The 22,800-nt window shown below is 43.7% G+C and overlaps 1 protein-coding gene across 1 annotated transcript in view; it reads left to right on the forward strand.

Moving 5' to 3' along the window:
* LOC103365859 (cadherin-6-like) overlaps positions 1–22,800 on the forward strand; it is a 70,560-nt gene that overhangs the window by 11,727 nt on the left and 36,033 nt on the right. Inside the window, exon 2 of the mRNA XM_008293412.1 lies at positions 13,444–13,840. Coding sequence (XP_008291634.1) covers positions 13,610–13,840 — 231 coding nt within the window. The 5' untranslated portion in view covers positions 13,444–13,609. The remainder of the gene's footprint in view (positions 1–13,443; positions 13,841–22,800) is intronic.

Here is a 22,800-nt window from a genome sequence, read left to right on the forward strand (position 1 = left end):
TTGAATTCTGATGCCGTCGCAAATTGCGCGGCTTACTCCGGAGCGGCATTCGTGCAATTTGTGCTGCTATTTTTTGTTTGTTGTTTCTTTGCATCCCAAGGCTGAGCTGAAGTCCTGCCCGTGACAAATGGCTTTCTTAACACCCGACTGGTTTTAGTTGGGCGCAGTCGAAGAAGAATTTTTTTTGTCCAATTTAAGTCAAAAGCTGGAGAAATCAGCGCACGTCTCCGACTTCTGAGAGTCTCCGCTATTAATAATGTAAAAACAGGTGCTCCTTACTGTCGCGGTGTTATTTTATGGTGGGCTTCTAGGAAAGGTCATTACTCTTAGTCAAGAGGGGGAAACACATTTTCCCCGTGCAGCCTTTTTATTAGGGCCATATTTTAGGTGTGTGTGATGTCTTTGTTTTAGCTCCATGTATTATTTAGTGTTGTGTGACAATTGTGTTTGTAGCCGCTTCGCTGCTGACCCGCTGTTACAGTCGATATACGCCTGGATGGAAATGTGCTTCCACGTCGCTCCCTCTCATGTAATTGTCGCAACAGGGGAGGCCGAGGGAAACGTGGGAACACAACTCCTCCGCTGATTTTCAATTCACTGCGCCAAGTTTGACCTTTGTGTAGTCCAATCAATGCGTCTGCTTGTGGAGACGCACTATTCATTTAAAAGCAGCCGCTCCGGCGTGATCTAATATCCTGGTAGGGCAATATTATTAGCAGGTAAACAGCGTTATTGATACAGATATAACGGCTTTTAATCACCGGGTTTTGTTGCGAACATTATCCCTCCGTTGATGCAGCTCTGGCCTTTTGCTCCAGACTTTTGCGAGGCTCTAAATGTACAGAAAAAAAAAAAAAAGCAGAACACAAGACTCGTGCGCTTGGCTGCACACGGGACATGCAAACACTTGGGAAATGCTGATTTGCATAGAGACGGAGGCTCCAATAACCACCAGTGTATTGCCACAAAGGCCACAGTGGGGGGAGAGCAGGAAGCCGGCAGACCTCCCATCCATCCCCCCTCCTCTCCCCTTCTTGCTATTATTGTCAGCCCCCCTTCAGACGACAGCGGTGTTAGACCAGCGACAAAACATGTGCACACAGGAAAGCAAACAAGCGAGGATGTCTCATCTGCGCGAAGCCCGGATGAATGCCATTAAGCTATTATTCCTTTGCTCTTTATGTGCGAGGACGTCTCGTGCCCATTTGTTCTGCCGTCGGAGCGAGGATGACCACATCTGCTTGCCACCGGGGCTACTAGGCGTTATTAATCTTCGCGAGAGGACATTTAGCGAAATCAAACCTCCATTTATTAGCCCCTAGCACGGCGGCTGAAGAACTGGCGAGGGGAGATAATGACTTTAAGCTCCCATTTAGTCAATTAATTCTCAGAAGTGGAATCAGAAACCGCTCGCTAAAAAGAAGGGAAAAAAAAAGTCTGCGTTGTTTACGGTGGCACAGTTCAAAACCCGGTCGTTATTTGGCACTAGAGCCGAAGTGATGCTAGGCGAGTACACTAAGAGAGCCAGAAAAGGAGCCATTTTTGGAGAGGAGAGACCCTTTAAAGTAATGTGCTCGGAGGGTTCTCATCCGGCCGCTCTGTCACTTCATGGTAAACACAGCCATAAACACTGCTGCAAGTTCATAGAGGCCCATCTTTGTTTTTGTCAAAGTGACAACAGGGAGAAGGCAAGAGGGGAGTGAGCTGAAAGACAGAGCAGTGTGCCGAGAGCTGGCAACCCGCAATTTAGTCCAGACTGTGGAGACATAAAATCAAGTGCACTGGAGGAGCGGTTACTTCAGGAGCCCTCTGCGGGTTTCTAAACTGGGCCACTCCGGCGATGGCTTTGCTCCGGACTGAGTGATGCGAGCTCGCCTGAATGATGGCACGGCGGAAATAAGTAGAAAACAGGCAAAATAGCTCTCATTGACTTGGCCCAGATTGTATGATTTATATGGGTTATTTGGTATGCATTTGGGCAGCCAGGCAAGGTAATGTGTTTGCAGTGAGCTCTGGAGCGCTGCGCCGGGATGAATGCTGTGAGCTAACCCCGCGTCTGACAGGGACGCTATGAGCTAATTTGTTTGGATTACTGTCATCCACTCAAGAGGCGCCGTCTCACATCTGTGTCATGTATGATCGGGGAATTGATTAAGCATAAAGTCCACAACGTGTGCGCTTCATACTAAAGATGTACGTGTCCTTTTTGTACAGAGAAATGCCTGTTCCTCAGTATTTCTGTGGATGTGTTGTGGTAGGAAACAGACAGATTATTGGATCCAATCTTTAGTTATTTTTTAACCTATTCCCAATAAAATACAGTGATTGTCTTCTGAGCCGATACCAATTATTAGTAATTAAGGAGATTGATAGCAGATGAACAAAAATCTTGGAGTTCTTTTATCCTTCAATGCTGATTGGCTGTTACTCATGAACCAATCAGAGTCCAAATAGCTCATCTTCAAATGAATTCATCAGGAACCCTAAGACGGTTTAAGAGGCATGTTTTCTTTTTTTTTAAATTGGCATACTTTACTGTAAAAACACAAAGAATTGTTCGGTTCTTGAACCAATCGTGTGTCCAGTTGAGTTTCGTAATAATCTCGGCTTAAAATTCACTTCATTCCACGAGCCTCATTTTAAAATAAATCACCCAAAATATCCTTTAAAAATAAAAAAAAATTCTGCGATAATTGGCACAACTTAGAAGCCACAAGTGACTCACCTGCGACCAACAGTCACATGATGAAAATTCAGCTGAACTGCAGGCAGTGTGTGCATGGAAACCAATTAAAAATGTAAATAATATAAATAATAAGATAGCTGTAGCATATAGAGACATTATTTGGTTTTAGTTGTGTTTGTACAACCTGTGGGCACCTGGAACAATGATGTACAAGATGACTATTATTGTTATTATTTTAAATTTGTTAAATGAATCAAACATTTAAAAAAAAAAGTCAGTTAATGCTTTAGTGCATGGAAGACTTTTTTTTTGATTTCTCTTGTTCTATTCATGGTTGTAGTGTTTCCATAGCGGTGCAGGACCTCATATTGCAGTGAAAAATGAGCCCACATTGAGTAAAAATACGAGAAAACACATCAAAAAAGCCCAGAAACTGTTTGGAGTTCAGACGGTTAAAATGTGATAAGATGAGTGACAGCCCATCAACACTGAAGGATAAAGGTTAACACTTGTTTTTGTTTTTAATTAAACACATGCAAAGCGCACACAAACACAAGGTTTAGCGTCGGACTCACATGGATCTTCTGTTCCTGCACATGCATCCTGGCTCTGAGTGATGCTGGTGAGGCCGAGGCTCGGCAACGCATCTTTAAGGGAAACCTGATTTGCTGTTTAGAAGCAGAAAGGGGACTCAGAGAACCGTTAACTAAATCTTGGTGCGATTCCAGCGTCGTAGGTTGAATCCTAATTTCCACTGGAGGACTCTGGTGTTTTGCACTACGGCGCTGACATTCAGTCAAGAATTTCTGCTCAGCTTTGCATTCCAATTTGACTGGGGATTTTCTCCTGTTTATCCGCCCGCATTTCACCACCGTCCTCCATCCTGATTTTATTTTTCTGTTTTGTTTTGTTTTGTTTGTTTTTAATGTTTTCTTTTGCGGTGATATCCCCCTCCCATCTGTCTAAAATCTCCTGTTAGTGATCAATTTCCTCACCCTAATCTGCGAGGCATGTGTACATCACATCGGGATGGGAGGAGGGAGGGTGAAGTTATTTTCAAAACAATGCGACAGCGTGTCTAGACACTGTTTCTCAGCTAAGCAAGAGATCAATACGTATTGACAGGGAGAATTTATTTTTTTTCCCTGTTTTCTCGCATCTGCATCCATTTCGTGTCCCTGCGAGGGAATCGAAACGCTTTCTTTTCTACATGTTTGAGAGCAAAAGTTCACCCAGATGCTCCGTTTTTTTTTTTTGATAGTTTGCCACGAGGGGAAGTCGGCTGTGAACCACTGACCCACATGAGCAACAAGACAAATGGAGAATCCCAGATTTGGGTCAAGCGCTGTTTCTCCAATTTGGGATTGTGGCTGCAGGTTTCCTCGCGAAGTGTGAGCGACGGCCGACGCCTGCTCGCGTTAGCCGCCTTTAAGGGCCTCCTCTGTGGATTGTAACGCCACCACGTTACCTGTGGCACCCGGCCCTCCTTCTCCTACATCCACCCCCCCCTTCCTCCCCCCCCCTTCCACCCTCCCTTTGGCTGACATTCTCCTCTCTCACTTTTAATTGCACCCCCGGGGGTTTTTCTGGGTTGCTGTGGAAAGAAGTCTCCGGCTCAACAGGCGCGATAGGGTGCTTTGCCGTGTCGCTCATATCCCTCGTTAGGAAGAAGAGGAGAAAAAAAAAACAAGAAGCTGGGAGAGGTAGAGGAAGGTGAACAGGAGCGGCGTAATCTAAGGGGTCAGCGGCGAGTCTAGATTAGGCTAAAATGCCACCCGGGTCCATTGTTGTGGAGCGGCACATGTGCACCAGAAAAGGCCATTAGCCGGCCAGATCCAATATGTATTGATGAATGCATTTGTGCGACTCGCGCTGTCCCCGTCTCTATCCTCACGGTCCGATAAAACCGATAGATACATTTAATAACTAATTGTTCTGATTCCAAATGTTATCCCAGGCAATTCTTTGAGCGTAGAATCGCGGGGCATTCAAAAATTGGCAGCAGACGCATTAATCTTGCTTACCCCGGCGCCCGCCGCCGCCGTGCACGCAGCCTTATTGCTCCACACAATCTGTGACAGGCAATTTAAAGCAATTTACTTTTTTCATTTTTTCATCAAGCGTTTTTTTTTTTCTTTCTTTCTTTCTTCTTCCTTTCTTTTCTTTCTCTCTCTTTTTAATGCAATTAAATGGCACATGTTTCTTTCTTTCTTCTTCCTTTCTTTTCTTTCTCTCTCTTTTTAATGCAATTAAATGGCACATGATATGAAGCGAAGACCAGGCGAGAGAGAGTGTGTGTGAAGAGGAGGGAAGAAAATAAAGGCAGCCCTGTGCTTGTTGTAAACACTGCCTCTTAACTGGGAGAATATAATTATGGTGTCATGTTCTATTACACACCTTCATTATGACGATGGTGCTCCCTGAGAAAGCGAACAGGGGGGAAGACGAGACCTGTGGCTTCTTCTTCTTCTTCTGTTTTTTTTTCGAAAATCACCGACAGCGTTGGAGGAAGACGGCTCGAACGGGAACACCGACTCTCTCTTTCTTTAAAGAAGGAGAGTTAATTACAACTTTTAGACTTAATTTTTTAACAAGGCGGCTACTCAGAACAGTTCACGTTGAACTGTTTGTCGCCGCACCGTTCTTGTTTTTGCAGCTGATCTGCCTGATGGATCGTAATTTCCTCTGATTTAAGGGCTTCTCGGATGCACGGTTTACTGTTTCAGTTTGCTGACATGCAGGTTGCACATGTGCACAGCGAAACGAGCGAGAAACTGAGAGAAAGGGAAGATTTGGTTGCAAAAAAAGAAGCTACTTCGGCTACAGAAAGGATGATCGTCGCCAAAAACGGACGCTTAATCGTGCAACTGTTGATGCTACACCTACTTCGGTGGTTTTACACCATATAAGAAACACTAAACTGCTTATAGGAAGTGTTTTTGCTGTTTTTAATGCAGCTGCAGCCTCTTACAAAACCCCAGCAGTCATTCTAGAGTAATTAATGTGGTGAAAATAACTGTATTTTCCCAAATTGCAAAAATATGTAATGCACAGAAACCAGCATCTTTAGATAAACTTCATTCGGAGTCGTCACACCCAGAATATTAGCGGTTCTAATGGTGCGTATACAGTAACAGTCTACAAACTGTTATAGATGCTTCCAGTGGACAGTTTCCTTCCAAATAATTGAGGCTACGTTGGGTTTAGTGTCGACTCTTTCGTCGTATCGGCGTTAATCTAAGAATTACGCCGGTGCATCCAAGTTAACAGCAGCCTGGTGTTTTCTTCAGCCTGCCTCCATCTTTCTTCTGCACAAACACAGAGCGGCAAGCGTTTTTTTTTTCATCGTCGCCGCTGGGCTGCATGTGGCACCGCGGCGTTCTTAACCAGCCATGACATCTTTTGACGTAGCAAAATAAAGCTTTAGCTGACTTACTCCTGGTCGTGGTCCCTTGTCAAGAGAATTATCGGGCCGGGGAGCTGTACAATATGGCTTCCAGGGTATGACAAATGTGGTCAAGGGGCGAGCGCTCCTCGGGGACGGCGGAGCCCTCCATACAGGGAAAGCATTAGCTTTCCACAGTGACATTATGAAGAAATCTATTGAAAAGGCCGGCTTCCCAGTGCTGAGGGACTGGAGGTAGAAGGCTTCATGAGGCTACCCCAGAGACCGACTGGTATTTCCAACCACGCTGAAGCCTACAGCAAATCAATAGCTGAGTGTCCCACATGCTCCTCACCAGCGTCAATTAAGTAAATTCATAAAGTCGAGTGTGCTGGGAGCTCGAGGGGGGGAGGGAGGGGAATATGAAAAAAAAAAAGAGAAAGGAAAACACAGAGCAGAGAGGAGGAGGAGGAGAGAGGAAAGGGAAGATCATCCAGTGAATTTGGATAGGAAGCAGAGCCTCTGCCATGTGAGTTTAGAGCAAGTGTGAGAGACTTTTTTTTCTTCCCCCTCTACGGGCATTATTAAGAAGCCTGACAGTCCATCTCACTTTCACCTGCCTCCATCAGCACACGCACTGTTGACCTGGGAGTCTGTGCTGAGCCAGGCAGAGGACACATGCAAAGTGACTGGCTTTCAGCGAAAAGCCCCGCGATAATGCATATCAGCTCAGGCCTGTGCAAGCAAAGTAGGCAGCGGCGGCGGCGGCGGTGGAGGAGGTGGTGGTGGAGGGAGGCTGGTGATGGGACGGCTGCAGGGGGAGGGGGAGAAGGGCGGAGGGAGTTGCTATAAACTGCAACGCATGAGGGAAAAGAGAACGAGGGGACCTAACCCCCAGCTTCAATTTGCCTCATAAGGGGAAAGCAGGGCATGCCTGGGCTGCCTGTGGAAGACAGGTAGCGTAATGGATGGGCCGCTCTCCCGTCCTGACTGCTGACGCTGCTCTGACAGGACGTTTCTGCCTCTCCTTCACTGCCCCGCTCTCCCCGTTTGCCCCTTAGTGTTGTCACGGTAACTACATCTGATGTCCAGCTTTAAGCACCTGTGCTCCGGACGCCCGGCTCCTCCCCGGCTGCTCTGTGAGGGCTTTGAAAGACAAGCACGACTTTGGGAAAAGAAAAGAAGGTCGGACATCATCTGGTTCACGCAGAATCTGCCGTCAGTCACTCCTGTCAATGCAAACGTAATTAGAAAAGAAATACGATTACAGGACAAATACAGTTACTGAAGCACTTTTGTTAAAAGGCCGAGATTAGACATGCTGAGGTGGAAACTGGTCATGTGGTAGATTTTAAAGGCTGAAAGACACATCAGGTAATGTCATCGTTCAACATTTTTTGACAACTTTTAACTGTATTATTATTATTTTTAAACAGTTTGAAGTTATTTTACATCCTTTTTTTGTTTTGTTCAGTAAGAGGTCATTAGTAGAATCAAACCTGTTTTTACAAAATTTTTTGTTTGTTTTTTGTTTTTGCTTTTTAAATTAAATAAATTAATTTATTTCCTTTTTTGTCATTCAGTATTTTTTTAAACTACATTCTTATCATCAAAAACAAATATTTTACAGATCTCTTTTTTGATTTTATTTTTTACATCCTTCACAAATTTTTCATCTTTTTTTTTTTCCAAATTATTATTAGTATTTATTTATTGATTTATTTTTAACAGTGTTTTGGAATTTCGTATGGAAAAAAAACCCTAGGGACCAGTCCTGTCAGCTTGCAGGGTGGTGCTTTTTTAAATTTTTTTTTATTAGATTTTTAGCGACATTTCAAAAGTTTGCTCCACAGTTTTCTGGAAACACGGCCGTTGATTCACACTGATGCGTTTTAAACAGTGACCGCGGAGCGACTCTTGAACTCTTGAATTGTCGATAGCGAGTAATAAACAGTTGCTTTGATGATCTGATATCTGGTTTTGCGCCAAACCAAAAAGATTCTGAATATTTTCCAGCTTCTCAACCTCTACTAAAGCTTTGAACTGAACGTCTTTGAGTGTTACACATCAGCACATAACATTCAAGTTAGCTGGTGTGCTAAAGTCATGACTGTCCTCCAGGATGGACACCGACAGTGGATCAGCATGTGATTCTATACGCAACACAACTCCTGATGGCTAAAAGAAGAGCGACTGTTTGGCTGTAGGACATGGAAAACTCAAAGAAAGAAAGAAAACAGTGTGTGCCAACGCTTAGTAAGAAGTTGCATGAAATAGGCTTCTAGTTGGGCCGCATGTGGACGTCTGCACAGATGAAGTTTACATGTCCCACATGGAGCTGCGACTAACAAGCGTTTCCACTGTCAATATGTCTGTTTATTGTTTTCTTGATTGATCGATTCGTTTGTGGGACTTTAAAATGTTAGAAAATGCTGGAAAAATGTTTCTCAAATGGCCAAAATGACAAATGTTGGATCAGTTTACCGTCACCGGAGTGAAAGAAACCAGAAAATACTCACATTTAAGGAGCGAGAATCGGAGAATTTAGGCTTTTTAACGTAACAGTCGACAACTAATCAATAAATTGCTGCAGCTGTAACGTGGACCCATGTGGACGAGCAAGTAAACAAGCTGGAATGGTGCTGGATACCCATTTTCTTCTTCTGCTTTGTTTCCTTTATTCCCTCTTTTCTCTTTTTCTTCCCTGTGTGAAGCATTTTTGTTTTGAAAAAAAAAAAAAAAAACTCTCCGCACAATAGCTGGAGTTTGTGATGTTGTGCAGCCCGCTACGAGCCGCTCGCCGTCGGGCGCGAGAGAAAGGCAAAGTGAGAATCTTTACATGACGCCGGAGTCTGAGCCCTCGCTGAACTCTGCGATGGGCTTCTGAGAGCGAAAGTAAACAAGACAGTCGAACCGTCTTTATGAACCTCCGCCGGTGGAGCCGACAAGAGACGAGCAGCCGAAAACACACAATCGTATCAAACTCTCCATTATGTTTTGAACCGCTAACAGCCCTGACAGACTGGCACAGTGAGTGGAATATGCAGCTACTGTATTTTGTTTATCGAGCCGAACAAAGACGCCCAGCCGACATCAAAACCTCCTGTAAAGTTCCTACAAAGCCGCCGACGAGGCATCTGGATCTCAGCGGTTGTTCTGTGACACCGCCTGATGGGTTTTTTTTTTTTAAACTTCATTTCTTGCAAACTTAAGTCGAAAGCGTCAGCAGCACCTTTTTCTCTCGCTCCATTTCCCCGTTCGGCCTCCGCTACCGTATGCAGGTCAGGCTGCTTAATTCATGTTCCCCCAGCATGCCGTGCGAAGGGAGGAAGATCTGCCCAACATCGGCGGCTAGACGCTCCCCAGCGGACGCCGCCGATAACCCTCCCACCAAACCCTCAGCTGAGGCCGGCCTGGATATCGCCCCGCCGCCGAGGAATAATGAGAACAAAAGCATAATACATGGCCTTCTTTCTCCCTCCTCCTCCCGGTCCTCTTGTTCCTTTTCTCTCTCGTTGGCCTTCGGAGGGCAGAAAAAAAAAAAAAAAAAGAGGACCGGGGTTTGGGAGGAATAACCGGTGAGACACTCCGCTGGCCGCGTCGGGGCGGCGAGATTTTCAAACAGTCATTTTGTTCGGTATCTTTACACTGATCTTAAGGTAATAAACTGGGGTTGACATTGCCCAGGGTCTCCGCTGGCATTCTGCTGGGTCCGATAACAAAGTGTGCCGAAGCAAAAGATAGAATCGGGCCGCTCCACATACAGCACTCGCACTCTATTAGATGTTGATTCAGGGGCTTAATGCAGATAAAGTAGCTCTACACATGCTGCGAGAGATGTAAGCTCCATACATTGATGTGCTAAAAAAAAAAAAAAAAAGTTCTAATCTGATATTTATCAGGTTAGGCAGCACTCGGCGCCGCACGTCAATCACAAGACTGACATTCAACATACAGTACCGAGCGTGCTCATGAATGTATATCGCGGTTCGGTGGAGATGCGAAACCTGCGAGTTGCTTTTATCATTTCGGTCTCGTCGGCGTGTTTGACCTGCATTTGATCACTCAAAATCCTCCGCCTCTGGTATTTTAATGAGCACAGATTTCATGAGGATGGATCGGTACCAGGGATGTGGCCGCGACTGATGATTATCTGCTGTGATCTTTCTCTAGAAATACCTGTTTGGTTTCTTAAAAAAAAAAAAAAAGTAATCCCAAGGCGGTGTGTTTACGTCGGGCCGTTGGGAAGTTTGGTCCTGTTGGGGTCGGCATTAAAAACCCGTTAGAGGTCCACTGGAGCTAATTCATGTGAGGTTATCTTTTTTGGTTGCATTGCAGTAACGAATGGCACGTGCGACGCAGTATTTTAAATAATTGCGGTAATAAACGCAGGCTGTTGAGTCAAATTAGGTGATCATTACGTTCGCTCTGCTTTGGGTTTCTGTGCAGCAGGAGATCGTCCCAAAATCGGCTTCTTTGTTTTTACATTTTTCAACACAAACAGCGCAAATGGACAGATTGTGGCTCTTTTTTAATTAAAGATTCGACAAACATGTTTTGTCAGTTTTCATTTGGCGGCGTCAGATTGGAGCGAACTGTCAGCAAATTCCAACACTGATATTTTTTTTTTTTAGTCGTCGGTCCTGCCAACCTTTAAGCATTTTGTTACAAATGCGCCGGGACAGTAAAATCCACAGAAAGCTGGTGACAGCACAGAGACACTGTTGATCATTTGCAGGAGATTAGTTTGGTGCAGCAGCTACAGTCACAGTCAGGAACCATCGTTTACGGCAAAAAAAACTTTTCACAAAGATGCTAAAACCTGCTGAAGACTTGGAACAAGGCAACACAAAGGTGTGCAGCCTGTAAAGAGAAAAACAATGTAGAGAAATGTGCAGCGTGTTAAAAAAGTAAAAACAGTATACAGTGTGCAAAATGTAAAAAAGAAAAACTTATACCTAAAGTTTGCAAAAAAGAGACTTGCATTTGTAAAATAAATACTTTAAAAAAACAAACAAAAACATCTTGTCATATTTTGGCAACTGAGCAAAAGAAAAAAATACTTTTAAGTACGAAAACTAACTGAAGACGAAGTATTGTAAAAAAATATAGTATAGAAAATGTGCAGCATGAAAAAAGTTTAAACAATAATAATAATAATGAAAAAAAAACATGCAGTGCTCAAAGTTTAATAAAAGAAAAAAACAATCAAAAAATAAACATACACAACATGCAGTATTTGTCTTTTAAATCTCAAGTAAATGGTCTAAAAATGTGAAAAGCTGGGCCGCAGAAACATGCATTAAAATTATAAGTTAAATTACAGTTTCCAATCTATTTTTTTAATGTCTTTTTAATGTTTGAGTATATTTAAGTGCATCAAAACAGTTGAATTACCTGTAAATGTGGTGTAATAATGCTAAAATACAAGTAATCAGGCCAGTAATCTGTTCTTAGTCGGGCTTTATCGTATGATTTTATGTAAAAAGAATAAAAATAAAAAATCTTAATCTTTCTATTGTCACTGCAAAGTGTTTGAACACAATAAGCATCTATCTGTTTTTATACGTAAACAAGGAATCTGTCTGTCCATGTATGATGTAGGTTTAGTTGTGGGTTTAATAAAGGGATGAAACACATGAAGAGCTCTGAAAACAACCTGCTGAACAGCGTGACCCTGAACCTGCAGCTACCAGACCAAACGAGGACGACTTAGTGTTCAATGTGGGCTCATCTTATGTCGTTAAAATCAGAATTAGCTGATTAAAAAAAGCAGAATTTTAGCAGCCAGATGTTTAGTCCACTGAGGGTTCCATCAAAACAGTTTTATATGTTCAGGGTGACGACGCGCTGCCTCCACCGGTGTGAGTGACGGCTTCATCCTCTTATGGAGGTTGAGGCTCTAATGTATGCAAAGAGCCGGTGACTCCTTGTGAGTTTGTTGCAGAGCTCAAATCTTTGCCAACGAATGTCCAAGCTGCCAAAACGCATAAGAAGGAGGAGGAGGAGGAGGAGGAGGAGAGTCCAGAGAGGGGATGATTGACGAATGCGTAATGTCATTTCGGGATGCAGTAAATCGATTGCAACACTCCTGACCTTGATTTTTATCCCTCTGCTTCCCCCTGAGGACCGCTTTTTTTCTTTCTTGCAAAGGTAAACAGACGAGAGGCTGTATGGAAAGTTTAAATGGTGGATTAGCATCAGCCTGCTGTTACCTGTGTGATTGTTTGGTAGCTAAGTTGGCTAAATGCTAGCAGACAGACTGAGCGTGTCGGTTACACGTGACTTTTTTTTGAGGCGCTTCACATGCAGGACAATAAAAAGACATCCGATGATGAGCATTTTCAGAATATTATGTATGTTTTAAGCAAGCGCCGTGAATTAAAAGGCACAAAATCGCAAAAAAAAAATAAAAAAATCAGGCAGTTCCAGCTCGGTATTCAGCCGCTGAATGAAAATAACATGAAGAGCTCGTGTCGGCGAGAGACGGAACGAGGCAGAGACGTGTTAAGGTTGTACTGCAAGACTTTTCTTCAAGGTTGGCAGGGCTGTATTATTCACAGAAAGTTAGAAAAAAAAAAAGATGTATGATGGTTTAAACCAGAGAGAAGCTAAAAAAAAAAAACCTTCACATTGGAGGATCCTGATGAAGCTAAATAGGGGGTTGAAATATCTGACAACAAACGCCTCTTAAACAAACAAAAAAATCTATCAGAGGAATTAAAACTGAAGACTGGACGACCAAAAGGTTTGTAGATATAAATCATAATCAGGAAATCGGAGGAGTTTTGCTGTTCTTGCCGTGGGGCAGGCTTTACAAAGCCACCGCAGCATCTTTAGCTCGCTGGAATCAAGTGAAAACTTTCTGCTGTGTGCGACTTTGTTTTCCTGTTTAGCATCGCCTCGCTCTGAAACTTCTTCATTTTGATGCGTTTTGTCTTTTTTAAAGACTAAAACGCACATGAAAAGTGAAAGATTTGACAGTGAAACTAACTTTGTCTTATAAAACGAGGCTTCACAGTTCAGCTTTTCTGTCATTTACATCATTTATTCCTCCTCCAGTGTTGGTTCAGTTTGGGTTTTTTTTGGCTAAATGTGCTTCATAGATCTTTATCTGTATTTATTTATACGAAGCGCATATTTGGAGAGACACATCGAGGGGTTTGTTTGTTCTTTTTGCACTTGATCTTCGTTCGGTTTCGGCTGCAGTGCATCTTCAAATAAAATTTAAAAAAAAAACGAGCCCCGGACCAGCTGAGTTGTTCTTGACTGCAGGTTATGAAACCAAACAAGAGCTTTTGTGCGGTAACAAATTGCTGCCTCCCCTCCCAGTATTGACACTCTTGTTTGTCTGTGTAAATGTTTTTTGAAGGTGCCGGTTGCCGCCCCATGTGAGTCTGAGGAGCCCCTTCCTGCTTCAGTAGATTACAGCATGAGAGCCGATCCGATTCTCTGACCAGAGAGACGACAGACGGCTGTGGTTGGAGGCGGCGGTCGGCGCTCGGCGGAGGCGGTCGGTCGGTGGAGGTGCGGCAGCCATGGATGGGAGGAGAGTGTGCGTCCTGATGGTGCTGTGGGCCATGACCCACCTCAGCTGCCCGGGGCTCGGCCTCAGGGCCCTGCGAAGGACTACAGGGGGGCGGAGGGCGGGACTGACGGGGCAGGACGCCAACGGGGTGCCGCTCAGACGCTCGAAACGAGGTTGGATGTGGAACCAGTTCTTTTTGTTGGAGGAGTACACCGGGACGGACATGCAGTACGTCGGAAAGGTAACCGTCAGCCTCCGAATCAGGCCCGAACTAGGAAGCCAGATTAGTGGGTTATCGAGGCACGTTGGGCCTAGACTCTCTTTTAACCTGCTAGATCTCCATGGCAACGGATGCTGTGGCGCTCTCCTCCCTTTAACCAAACCGTTTCCTGATGATTCTTACTGAGCGATACAGATTCTCAGCCTGAATGCTGTTTTATCTGCAAACCTGTTGAGCTGCACGTTACTGAAGCTGCGCAGTTACAGCGTCGCACACACCGTATGTATCCCGTTGCCACGGAAACCCAACACGTATACAGCCGGCGATGCAGAAATCACACAAGTATGTTTTCATGTTTGGTCCGTTTACTTCAGCTGACAGAACATTGATTATTCTACCGGTATTTATTACAGAGACGATTCGATCAATAGCATTGATTTCACTTTGATTTGATGAGTGATTTCCTGCATTATGGGATGGAGTCAGGACTAAATGCACGTCAATACAGTATCATGTTTAAACATATGTAGTTTAGCAGGTTTAATGTGCAGCTGTATCGATCAGTAGAATAAATATGTTAAGACAGTTTCATCATTTGTCGTAGCAGCGCTTTTTTATCCCATAATATTTTAAACTCCTCATTGTTCTCCATTAAAACAACCTGTTGACTGAAGCAGCACGAAGGCGGTTTTCAACTTTCTGCTTCGGTGTTCGTTTTACGTTACAGGAGGCGTTTATTGCATCATGTGACTCCGTCGTGTGTCTCCTGCTCCAGTCAACAGGTTGTTTTAATGTTTTTAACAACGAGGAATCTAAAACTTTACAACAGTATAAAGAGCTGCTACCGCACAGGATGCCACACAGGAACGCTGCTAGAAACCTTCGGTGATATATTTATTTTACGGATCAATGCTTATTTCTAACTGACAGCTGCACGTTAAAACTGTTCAACTTTAAACCTTTTATTGGGTTAAAGTGCTTTAATTATTGACTGACTGATGAAATATATTTCTGGTGGTATGATATATTTTCTAACCTGTGTTTCAACATCGAGAAATCAAGAATCGAGACCAAACAAAAACACATTTTTGCGATTTTTTGCATCACTGACTGAATATATGCATACCATGTTACCATGGCAACACGACGCATACAGCGTGCGATGCTGCAATTTAACGGCTTCATTCAGGGGTTCTAGTAACGTACAGCTCATCGAGTTTGAAGATAAAAATCCATTCCTTCAGCTGAGAATCTGTATCGCTCATGGTACCAGGTTAGCTCCGCAGCATCTGTTACCATGGTGATCAAGCAGGTGAAAATATGACACCGAAAACTCCGACTTCGGGCTCAACGTAACTCGATAACCCGCTAGTCTCGCTTCGTAGTTCGACGAAACAGCACAACATGAGCTGAGAGCAGCCAGAAAACAGAAATATATCTAAACCCGTCACCAGACTTCTCCTCGGCGAGCGTTTTTGAATTCATGCATTTAAATTCAGTGACATTGAGGGAAATAAAACATCACAGTATGTTAACTAGGGCAGCAAATTGAACCTTAAAAGCTCAACAAAAGCAGGTAGTGAATGCCCGCTCGGATTCACAGTCTTGTTGACGTATTTTTTCATCGGATAGATTCAGGTTTAAATTAAAAAACGGTGTGAAGCTGATGTATCCTTGCAGAGTCCTTGCAGAGCTGCTCATGTGTGGTGAGTAAAAACACGGGAAAAAGGTATTTTTATATCTGTCAAGGCAGCAGAAAACGGTAGTGTTTTCGAATTTATACTGAAACTAAGGTGTCATGTTGCACCGAGAAACACTGGATTACACGACTTTTAACCCACATTGACCTCACGCAGACACATCAGGGGGCTTTTGCTTAAATTTGTGGCTGATATGTGAGTTAAAAGCAGTTTTATTTGAAGGACTCTGCATGCAAAACAAGGCTGCTTTATGGGGAAACCACTGTAACTGTCAGGAGTTTGAGTTTCTACAGTGCAACTGTAGTTATTATAAATGTTTTAGGACAGCCCAGACTTGACTACGTGGCTCTAAAGAGGATCCTGGATCTTTTTTTTTTGCTGCCGCTTCATCGAAACGTCTTCAATTTCCGACTTGTGTTTGTTCACGATGAATAAAGGGGAAGCGTTGTGTAAGTCGTCGCGAGCAGCCATAACCACCCATCACAGTTGAAAAGGGAGAAGAAAAGCGCCGCGCGCACAGAAACTCAGGCATCATTAGAAAAACTCAGGGCGAGCGGCTGGACTGTTAACGTGACGAGTGGCCTCTAAGAAGAAGCGAAACCACCGCGGCGGCCACCACTTCAGTGACGAAGATGTTTGCAGCAAGACTTCCATCCCGCAAATTGTAACTCGCGGTTTTCCTGGAGTCTCCTCGTTAGGTTCCTTTTCCTCGACGTTCTATTGTTTGTTTACCCTTCTAGGATGGATTTTTTTTTTCCTCTCCGTGTCTGCGCAACAAAACATGAACTTTTTACACGCCGACATTTGAAAAGTTGCTATTTAAAAAAAACGCCTCATTATCTACTGTCTTGTCGATACATATTTATGAAGACGGAGGTTTTTTTTTTTTTTATCCATCAGTCCAAATGAATGCACATTTCTCCAGATATCGCTTCATTTGCATATTACAGTCGCACAATAAACTCTAAACTCGTGACACAGCGATTCTGGAAAGTTTATTTTCTATTATGGCGCGGCAGAGGAGGAGGGAGGAGGGGGGGAACTAACTACCTGTGGTGCCTTTTTCTTGGCGGCGTAATGGATTTGTAGAGGATGTAAGCGTCCCCTCAAAGGAAAAAAACATCCTAATGAGAAGCTTCCAAACAAATAGCATCCTGTGCAGGAAACGCATCGCTCCGTCTCTGGAAACGCACGGATCATCTTGTCATTTAATAGCCGACATGACATGAGCCTCCGATCGGGTAACGCTCACATATCGGACTTCCATCCATCCATCCTCGGGCTTTGTTTGCTGTTGGCTGTCCGATATATTTTATGCTTACTGTCAGCTCCGTGGCGGCTCGCGCGATGTCCATTCCGCTCACATCAAGCCGTCCTAAAGCGGCTGTCTCGCCCTACAGTGAAATACGACTTCCTCCCAAGGTATTATTTGTGCAACAAAACGAAAACACAGCGTCGACCCAGATAACGTCGGGGGCCGTACACGAAGATGGGGCCAAGCAATGCTTGCTTTACATGCAGCCGAGCGGAAGTCAAGATATCTGTCTCCCCCTTCCAACCTACTGTAATTGAGGAGATTGTGAGGCGTCGCGGCAAGGTCAGGACGGCTGAGGGGGGGAAAAGAAAGGCTGTTTTGTGCGAGGAGCTGAATGGGGCCCGGTGCTTTGCATTCCTATCGTGCGTCCGCGGAGGATAGAGTCATCCAACCAAATGAGATTCTGCAACATACGTCCTCCCGGAGTGAGGGTTGACTTTCAGTCCTGGACTAAAAGGATTACAACGCTCGCCGCGGTATTAGGGGAGCAAATACGGGAAGGAACAAAAAAAAAAAAAAGTTGAAAAGAACCAAAAGAAAAAAAAAACGAGATCAAAAGCAAGCAGCGAGCTTGATCAAACCACTTTGTCTTTAGAGAGTGGTGATTGATGTGCCACTCGTCCTTTTAGCTTGTTAAAGGACTAATAGCAAAAGAAGAATGGATTATCTGAGTGTGGTATACACTTAGAGAGCCAGAGGCCGCGGCCTAAGAGTCCATCTCCTGAAGACACCATTAAGGCATCAGCCTCCGAGCTGCACACTTAATCATGACTCTGAGCGCTTGTTGTTTCCCCCCAACCAAGTACATGCAGCTGGCTGCTTCTCCTCATTGTCAGCTCAGTAGCCGGTTGTCACATAGGATTGTAGTACGTAGATCTTATCTGATTGCAATTACTGTTTGTTAATTGCTAGATAAAGTACAAGTGATGAATGAGGCCCTAAAGGGAATGAATAGCGTTTTTGAGTCGAACACATGGCTCAACGCGGTGAACAGCCATCTGCATCTGTATCCTCAGGTGGAGGCCATGTTTTTCGTAGACGGTCGGAAAACGGGGGAGAAAAGAAAAAAAAAAAAAAACACAATAAAACTACAAGAAACACAAAAGAAAAAAAGGCTTTTGTCACTGCAAGTGACATCATGGCAACCGGAGAACACAGCATGGAACAAAAACCACTTTTGTTTGTGGTGGGGGTGAAAAAAAATGAATTGGAAATAACACAATGACAGGTTATTATAAACAAGGGAGCAGCTCTTGACACACAGTAAAAGATAGAATGATGAAACTGCACTTGAATTACAACATCCCGTCTCCAGTTATTTGGTAAACTCAATCTCCCCCGGTTGCTTTTTCAGTTTTTCTCTCTCTTTTTGTTTTTTTTTTCGTCTTTCTTTCTCTTTACGACGACTTTATCGAGCTGTGAAGCGCTAACAAATGAAATTGCAATCTTTCCTGAACAAGCGTAACAAAAGCAGTTGGAAGAGGAAGAAATTAAGAGAAGAGACGAGAGTTGGGGGGAGACGACGGCTGTGGCGGCGTCTTGTTGGGGAGCTGGTTGGCTGCTAATCTTGCTAATCTCGCTGTATTGGCCAATGATTTTTTTTTTTTCCTTTTTTTTTTTCTCCCCCCTTCGTCTTTCTCCTGCAGGAGGGGAATCGTACTCTGCCTCTCATTAGCAGGCGAGCTGCATACAGGCCTCAGAGGGCCTCGGCTGTCACTGGGGGAAGAGAATGTTTGTTTATTTCATTATTTCTTACTTTACCAAAGGGCACATATCCACTGAAAATGGTTAATGGCCTGTGGTTGAGGAGTGTTTGTGCTGCACTATCATATCTCATAAAGTATTTACAGCCCCTGATAGGCCCCAGTGGTTCTGGGCCTGGTGGGTAGACTCCACAACATAGTCCCTAGCAAGTGAGCAATGTTCTCTGTATGTGAACAAACACCCCGGCCGGCGCACACGCAAAACACACGAGCCTGCAAACGCTAGCCTGCAGTAATGGGCTAGGACTCGCAGGAAAGACAAAAAAAAAAAGAAGCAAAGGCTGATGAACACAGACATAATATGCTCCCCAGTGCTGCGTGACTCAGCGGTCGAGGCGACCTGGGGAAAGGACTCCAGCGTCTTATGGCAGCCGAGTGGAAAGGTGCAGGGATTTGTGTGTTTGTTTGCGGGGCGATTTCTTTTTTTTTCTTTCCTCTGTTCATGCTCCCCCATTACCAGCTGCTCACCTTGGCAGAGAGGCAAGGAGTTTGCAATATGGCACAGGGCTGGCTGTACCCGCGCCATGGCAACCCCCGCGGTCTCCAGCGGCGACCTGGAGCACACGTTGGCAGTGTTTATTGATTAGGCGATAAGTTCCCGCTTGTGCGCCGGGAGGGGGCGACTTCAATTACGCTCCCCCCCCTCCCCCCTCCCTGGCGGCGGAGGAAGAGGGCGTGATGAGGTCTTGCGGTGACGAGACCCGGCGAACATCTGTCTGACAACGTCGCAGGGGCGAAGCGATGTCTGATCGAGATACGCCAACAGCACCGTGGCACCTGCAATTATCTCCGCGCGATCGCCGCCTCGCCGCCGCCTCAGACACCCGTTGGTTTTGTCAGGGCGAGATTAATTAATCTTCTATCGTCAACGTTCAGGCGTCTCTGCTTTAAAGTATTTAGTCGGGCAGGAGTTAGCCACATGAAGCGAAGCAGCCCCGCCCGCTGACCACGGCTCTGATTAGAACCAGAATAGTCCACTCATTAACCCCCTGAACTCCAAGCATTTTCCACTCCTGTTATATTTTTACTCACTGTGGGCTCATTTTGCACTTAAGTCCTGCACCTCTATGGAAACAGAACGACCAGGACTAGAAGTAGAAAGAATGGATTCTGTGCACTAATATTGCCATAAATCATAACAATCATGTGACAAAAATGGGATTTTTCCAAGTGCCCTCCAAGAAATGTGACCCTACGTGGCATAAACATTTCACTACTTACATTGTTTATTTGTTTTCATACTTGTCAAAGCCTGCAGTTCATCCCAAGTCTGGTGAACAGTCTTCTGTCGCGTTACTGTTGGTCACTATTGGCTTCTCGGTTGCACCAAAGAGTGCAGATTTTTTAGTTTTTTACAGAATCCAGTTGCTGCAAACAGTTTATTTTAAATAAAACCTACAGAACAATATAATTTTGATAAAAAATTTACGATTTTAGGCTTAGATTTGGTTGAGTTTTCCGATGAAATGGCAACTTGCGGCTGAGTAGCTCAAAAAAACCTCAAAAAGTTGACAATCAGACAGTTTCTTGCTCTGATAAATGGTGTTTTTTTTGGTTTTTGGCATTTTGTTTTAAAAGACAACATGCACGGTGGGCCTCAAATGTCTTCATAGCCTTTTTAACAATGTGCTTTATTTTGTCCCATTTAATTATTTGGCTATACTGTGAAAAAATTAAAATGAAAATCCAATAATTGCCAAGTAATTTATTTCCAAATTGAGCCTTGAGGCTATTTTTCTTGGAGAAAAAAAGCAAAATCATCTTCCATTGCACACAACCTGTTGAATTTCTCTGATATTTTAATTTATTTATTTTTATTATAATGTGTTCTTTCTGCTTTAGAGTCCAGAAAAATGCAGCCTGAAGTCTTTTAAAAGACCAAACGAGGTGATTTTCGTTGGGAACAGGTTGCAGGTTCTGGGCTGGCAGATTGTGGCGAGACAAAAAAGTCCTGTTTAGCAGTGGAAAGGAAAAAAGAAAATTAAAAGAAACGCTGTGATACCGAAATGACCAGAATAGTCCTTCAGTGCAGTTTGTGAGCCACGGCGTCCTGCAGCAAAGTGAACACAAACTGTTTACAACGGCCCTATGATTAGAATCTAAGCTATCATGCCGGAATTCATGCATGATGCATGAGACACAAAACAAAAGATGTCAGATGTCCACGAGATAGAAATGTATGTTAGCCGAACTGACATTTCACCTTTAAGTCTCTCTGCAGCTCCGACTGCATATCTCAAGTTTACACATCACCAGACATTTGACGGGCTATTTTTGTGCTCACTCTGAGGCTACCATCTGGCTACGTAGAAGGCAGCCAGTTCTCGACAGGCCAGGACACAAGGCCTTAAAGGCTAACTGGCTAATTGCCCTAAGCAGCCCATTTCCAGTGCCATCTTTTTTGGCCTAACTCGAGTGAAGCACAAATGGCGGCCAGATCGAGCCTGCACTAACATTTGCTGCACTTGAAGCTGATTAATTTCACAAACAAAGACGGCTCGCCTGTAAGTTCTCACGCGCAGATGTCTGACGAGTGCCACTTCAGTCCTCAGCCCACTTCAAACTGAAAGATGAAGCACGTAGGAATGGAAATAAATATCTTCTCCTGTGAAGAAAAAAAAAATAATAAAAAAAAAAAGCAAACCATTGGAAATATTATGGTATCACTTAGCCGAGGAGGCTAATTGAGTGGAAGGTTTTGAAACGTATATACAGGCGGCGTGTTATTGGCGACAGAATGGTTTAAGTAACTGCTTAATAGTTTGTTTCACAGCTGATTCTTCTGCAAAGAAATCTTCCTCTTAAGCCATTTTTGTCTGTAATTGAGTCCTTGAAGTCTTATTTTCTCAGAACGGGAGAACAGTTCAACCTGTTTCCAATGCAAATCAGCTTGTTTCAAGTATTCGGCGAAATCAAGTTTCATTTTTCTCGATGTGAGTGTGACTTAGTGCAACTTTTCCCTTTCTTCCTTTTTGTCTCTCGGGATGCAGGCGGCAATTTGAGAAAATTATTGCAAACTGTTTGACACGGTGAGTTGTTTTAAGAGAACAGCTTGACATTTGGGGAAATGCTCGTTCGGCGCTATGAGGAGATTGACGTCAGTCTCGTGTCTGGATGGTAAATATGGAGCTGGTTAGCTCAGCGTAAAGCCAACCAAAGCCTTTGTCTCTAATCTGACATTGTCTGAATGTATCATCCATTAAAGTGGCGACGGCAGGCTTGCTGTACCTACAAACGTTTCTGTATCACTTTAGCGCGACACAATGACGTATTTAAGTCGTACGAAGTGATTTAAGGACGTTTCTTCCACATTTCAGCACCGATATTAGTCCAAAACTATCATAGAGAGTTAAAGACACACTAATTCTAAACTTTAACGTCCATAAAAATAAGACTTTGTTGTGGTTTTGTTGCTTCTAGTGGTTTGTTGGAGTCTTTTCTCTGAGTTGATTAAATACCTTCAGCATTAGACGGCAGCAGGATCCATGTTAGTGTCTTGAAAGTGAGGAATTTTTCCAGATTTATGTATGTGGGTTATACATGATCCCCAACAGGATGGATTAGGAGCTAACGGTAAATAACCCTGTCTACTTTCCTTCACCTCAGACAGGTGAGCAGTGACACTGACTAATGCCGCTTGCTGCTTTAGAGTAATGGAAAATTCAACTTTAAGAATTTTAAAAGATGATTTTTGGTGCTGTGGTGGTTTTCTGGCAGGTAATAGAGACAAAAAATTCCAATTACAAAATGCTGTTTTGCAGTGGAAATGAACAAAATTAGAAATACTGTGACACTGAATGTAAAAAAATAACCTAAATGATCACTTAAACGCATCCCCGTGTGCAGTTTCTGTGTGCTTCTTTCCACAGTATTGGCAGGAAAATGAATACAAACCGTTTGTCTATAATTAGAATAAACAATAACATGCTGTAAATTATGCAAACAAAAGATGTCAAATGTCCACAAGATAAAAACGTATATAACCCCAGAAATGTCCAGAAAATAGGACTTTAGTGAAATGAGGAAAGTCTGTAACAGCTCAAGTAAAACCAATAATAATAAAAAATCAAAGACTCACCAATAACTCGTGTAATCCAGGTTTCAAACATGAACAGGAGCTGAAGTTTGATTTGTCGCTTCCAGCTGTTGGTAGGAGTCTTTCCTCTGCAGCATATATTTATTTTACTGTTGGCAAAGTTAGAT

Source organism: Stegastes partitus, unplaced genomic scaffold (genome assembly GCF_000690725.1).
Source record: "Stegastes partitus isolate 25-593 unplaced genomic scaffold, Stegastes_partitus-1.0.2 Scaffold885, whole genome shotgun sequence".
NCBI lineage: Eukaryota > Metazoa > Chordata > Actinopteri > Pomacentridae > Stegastes > Stegastes partitus.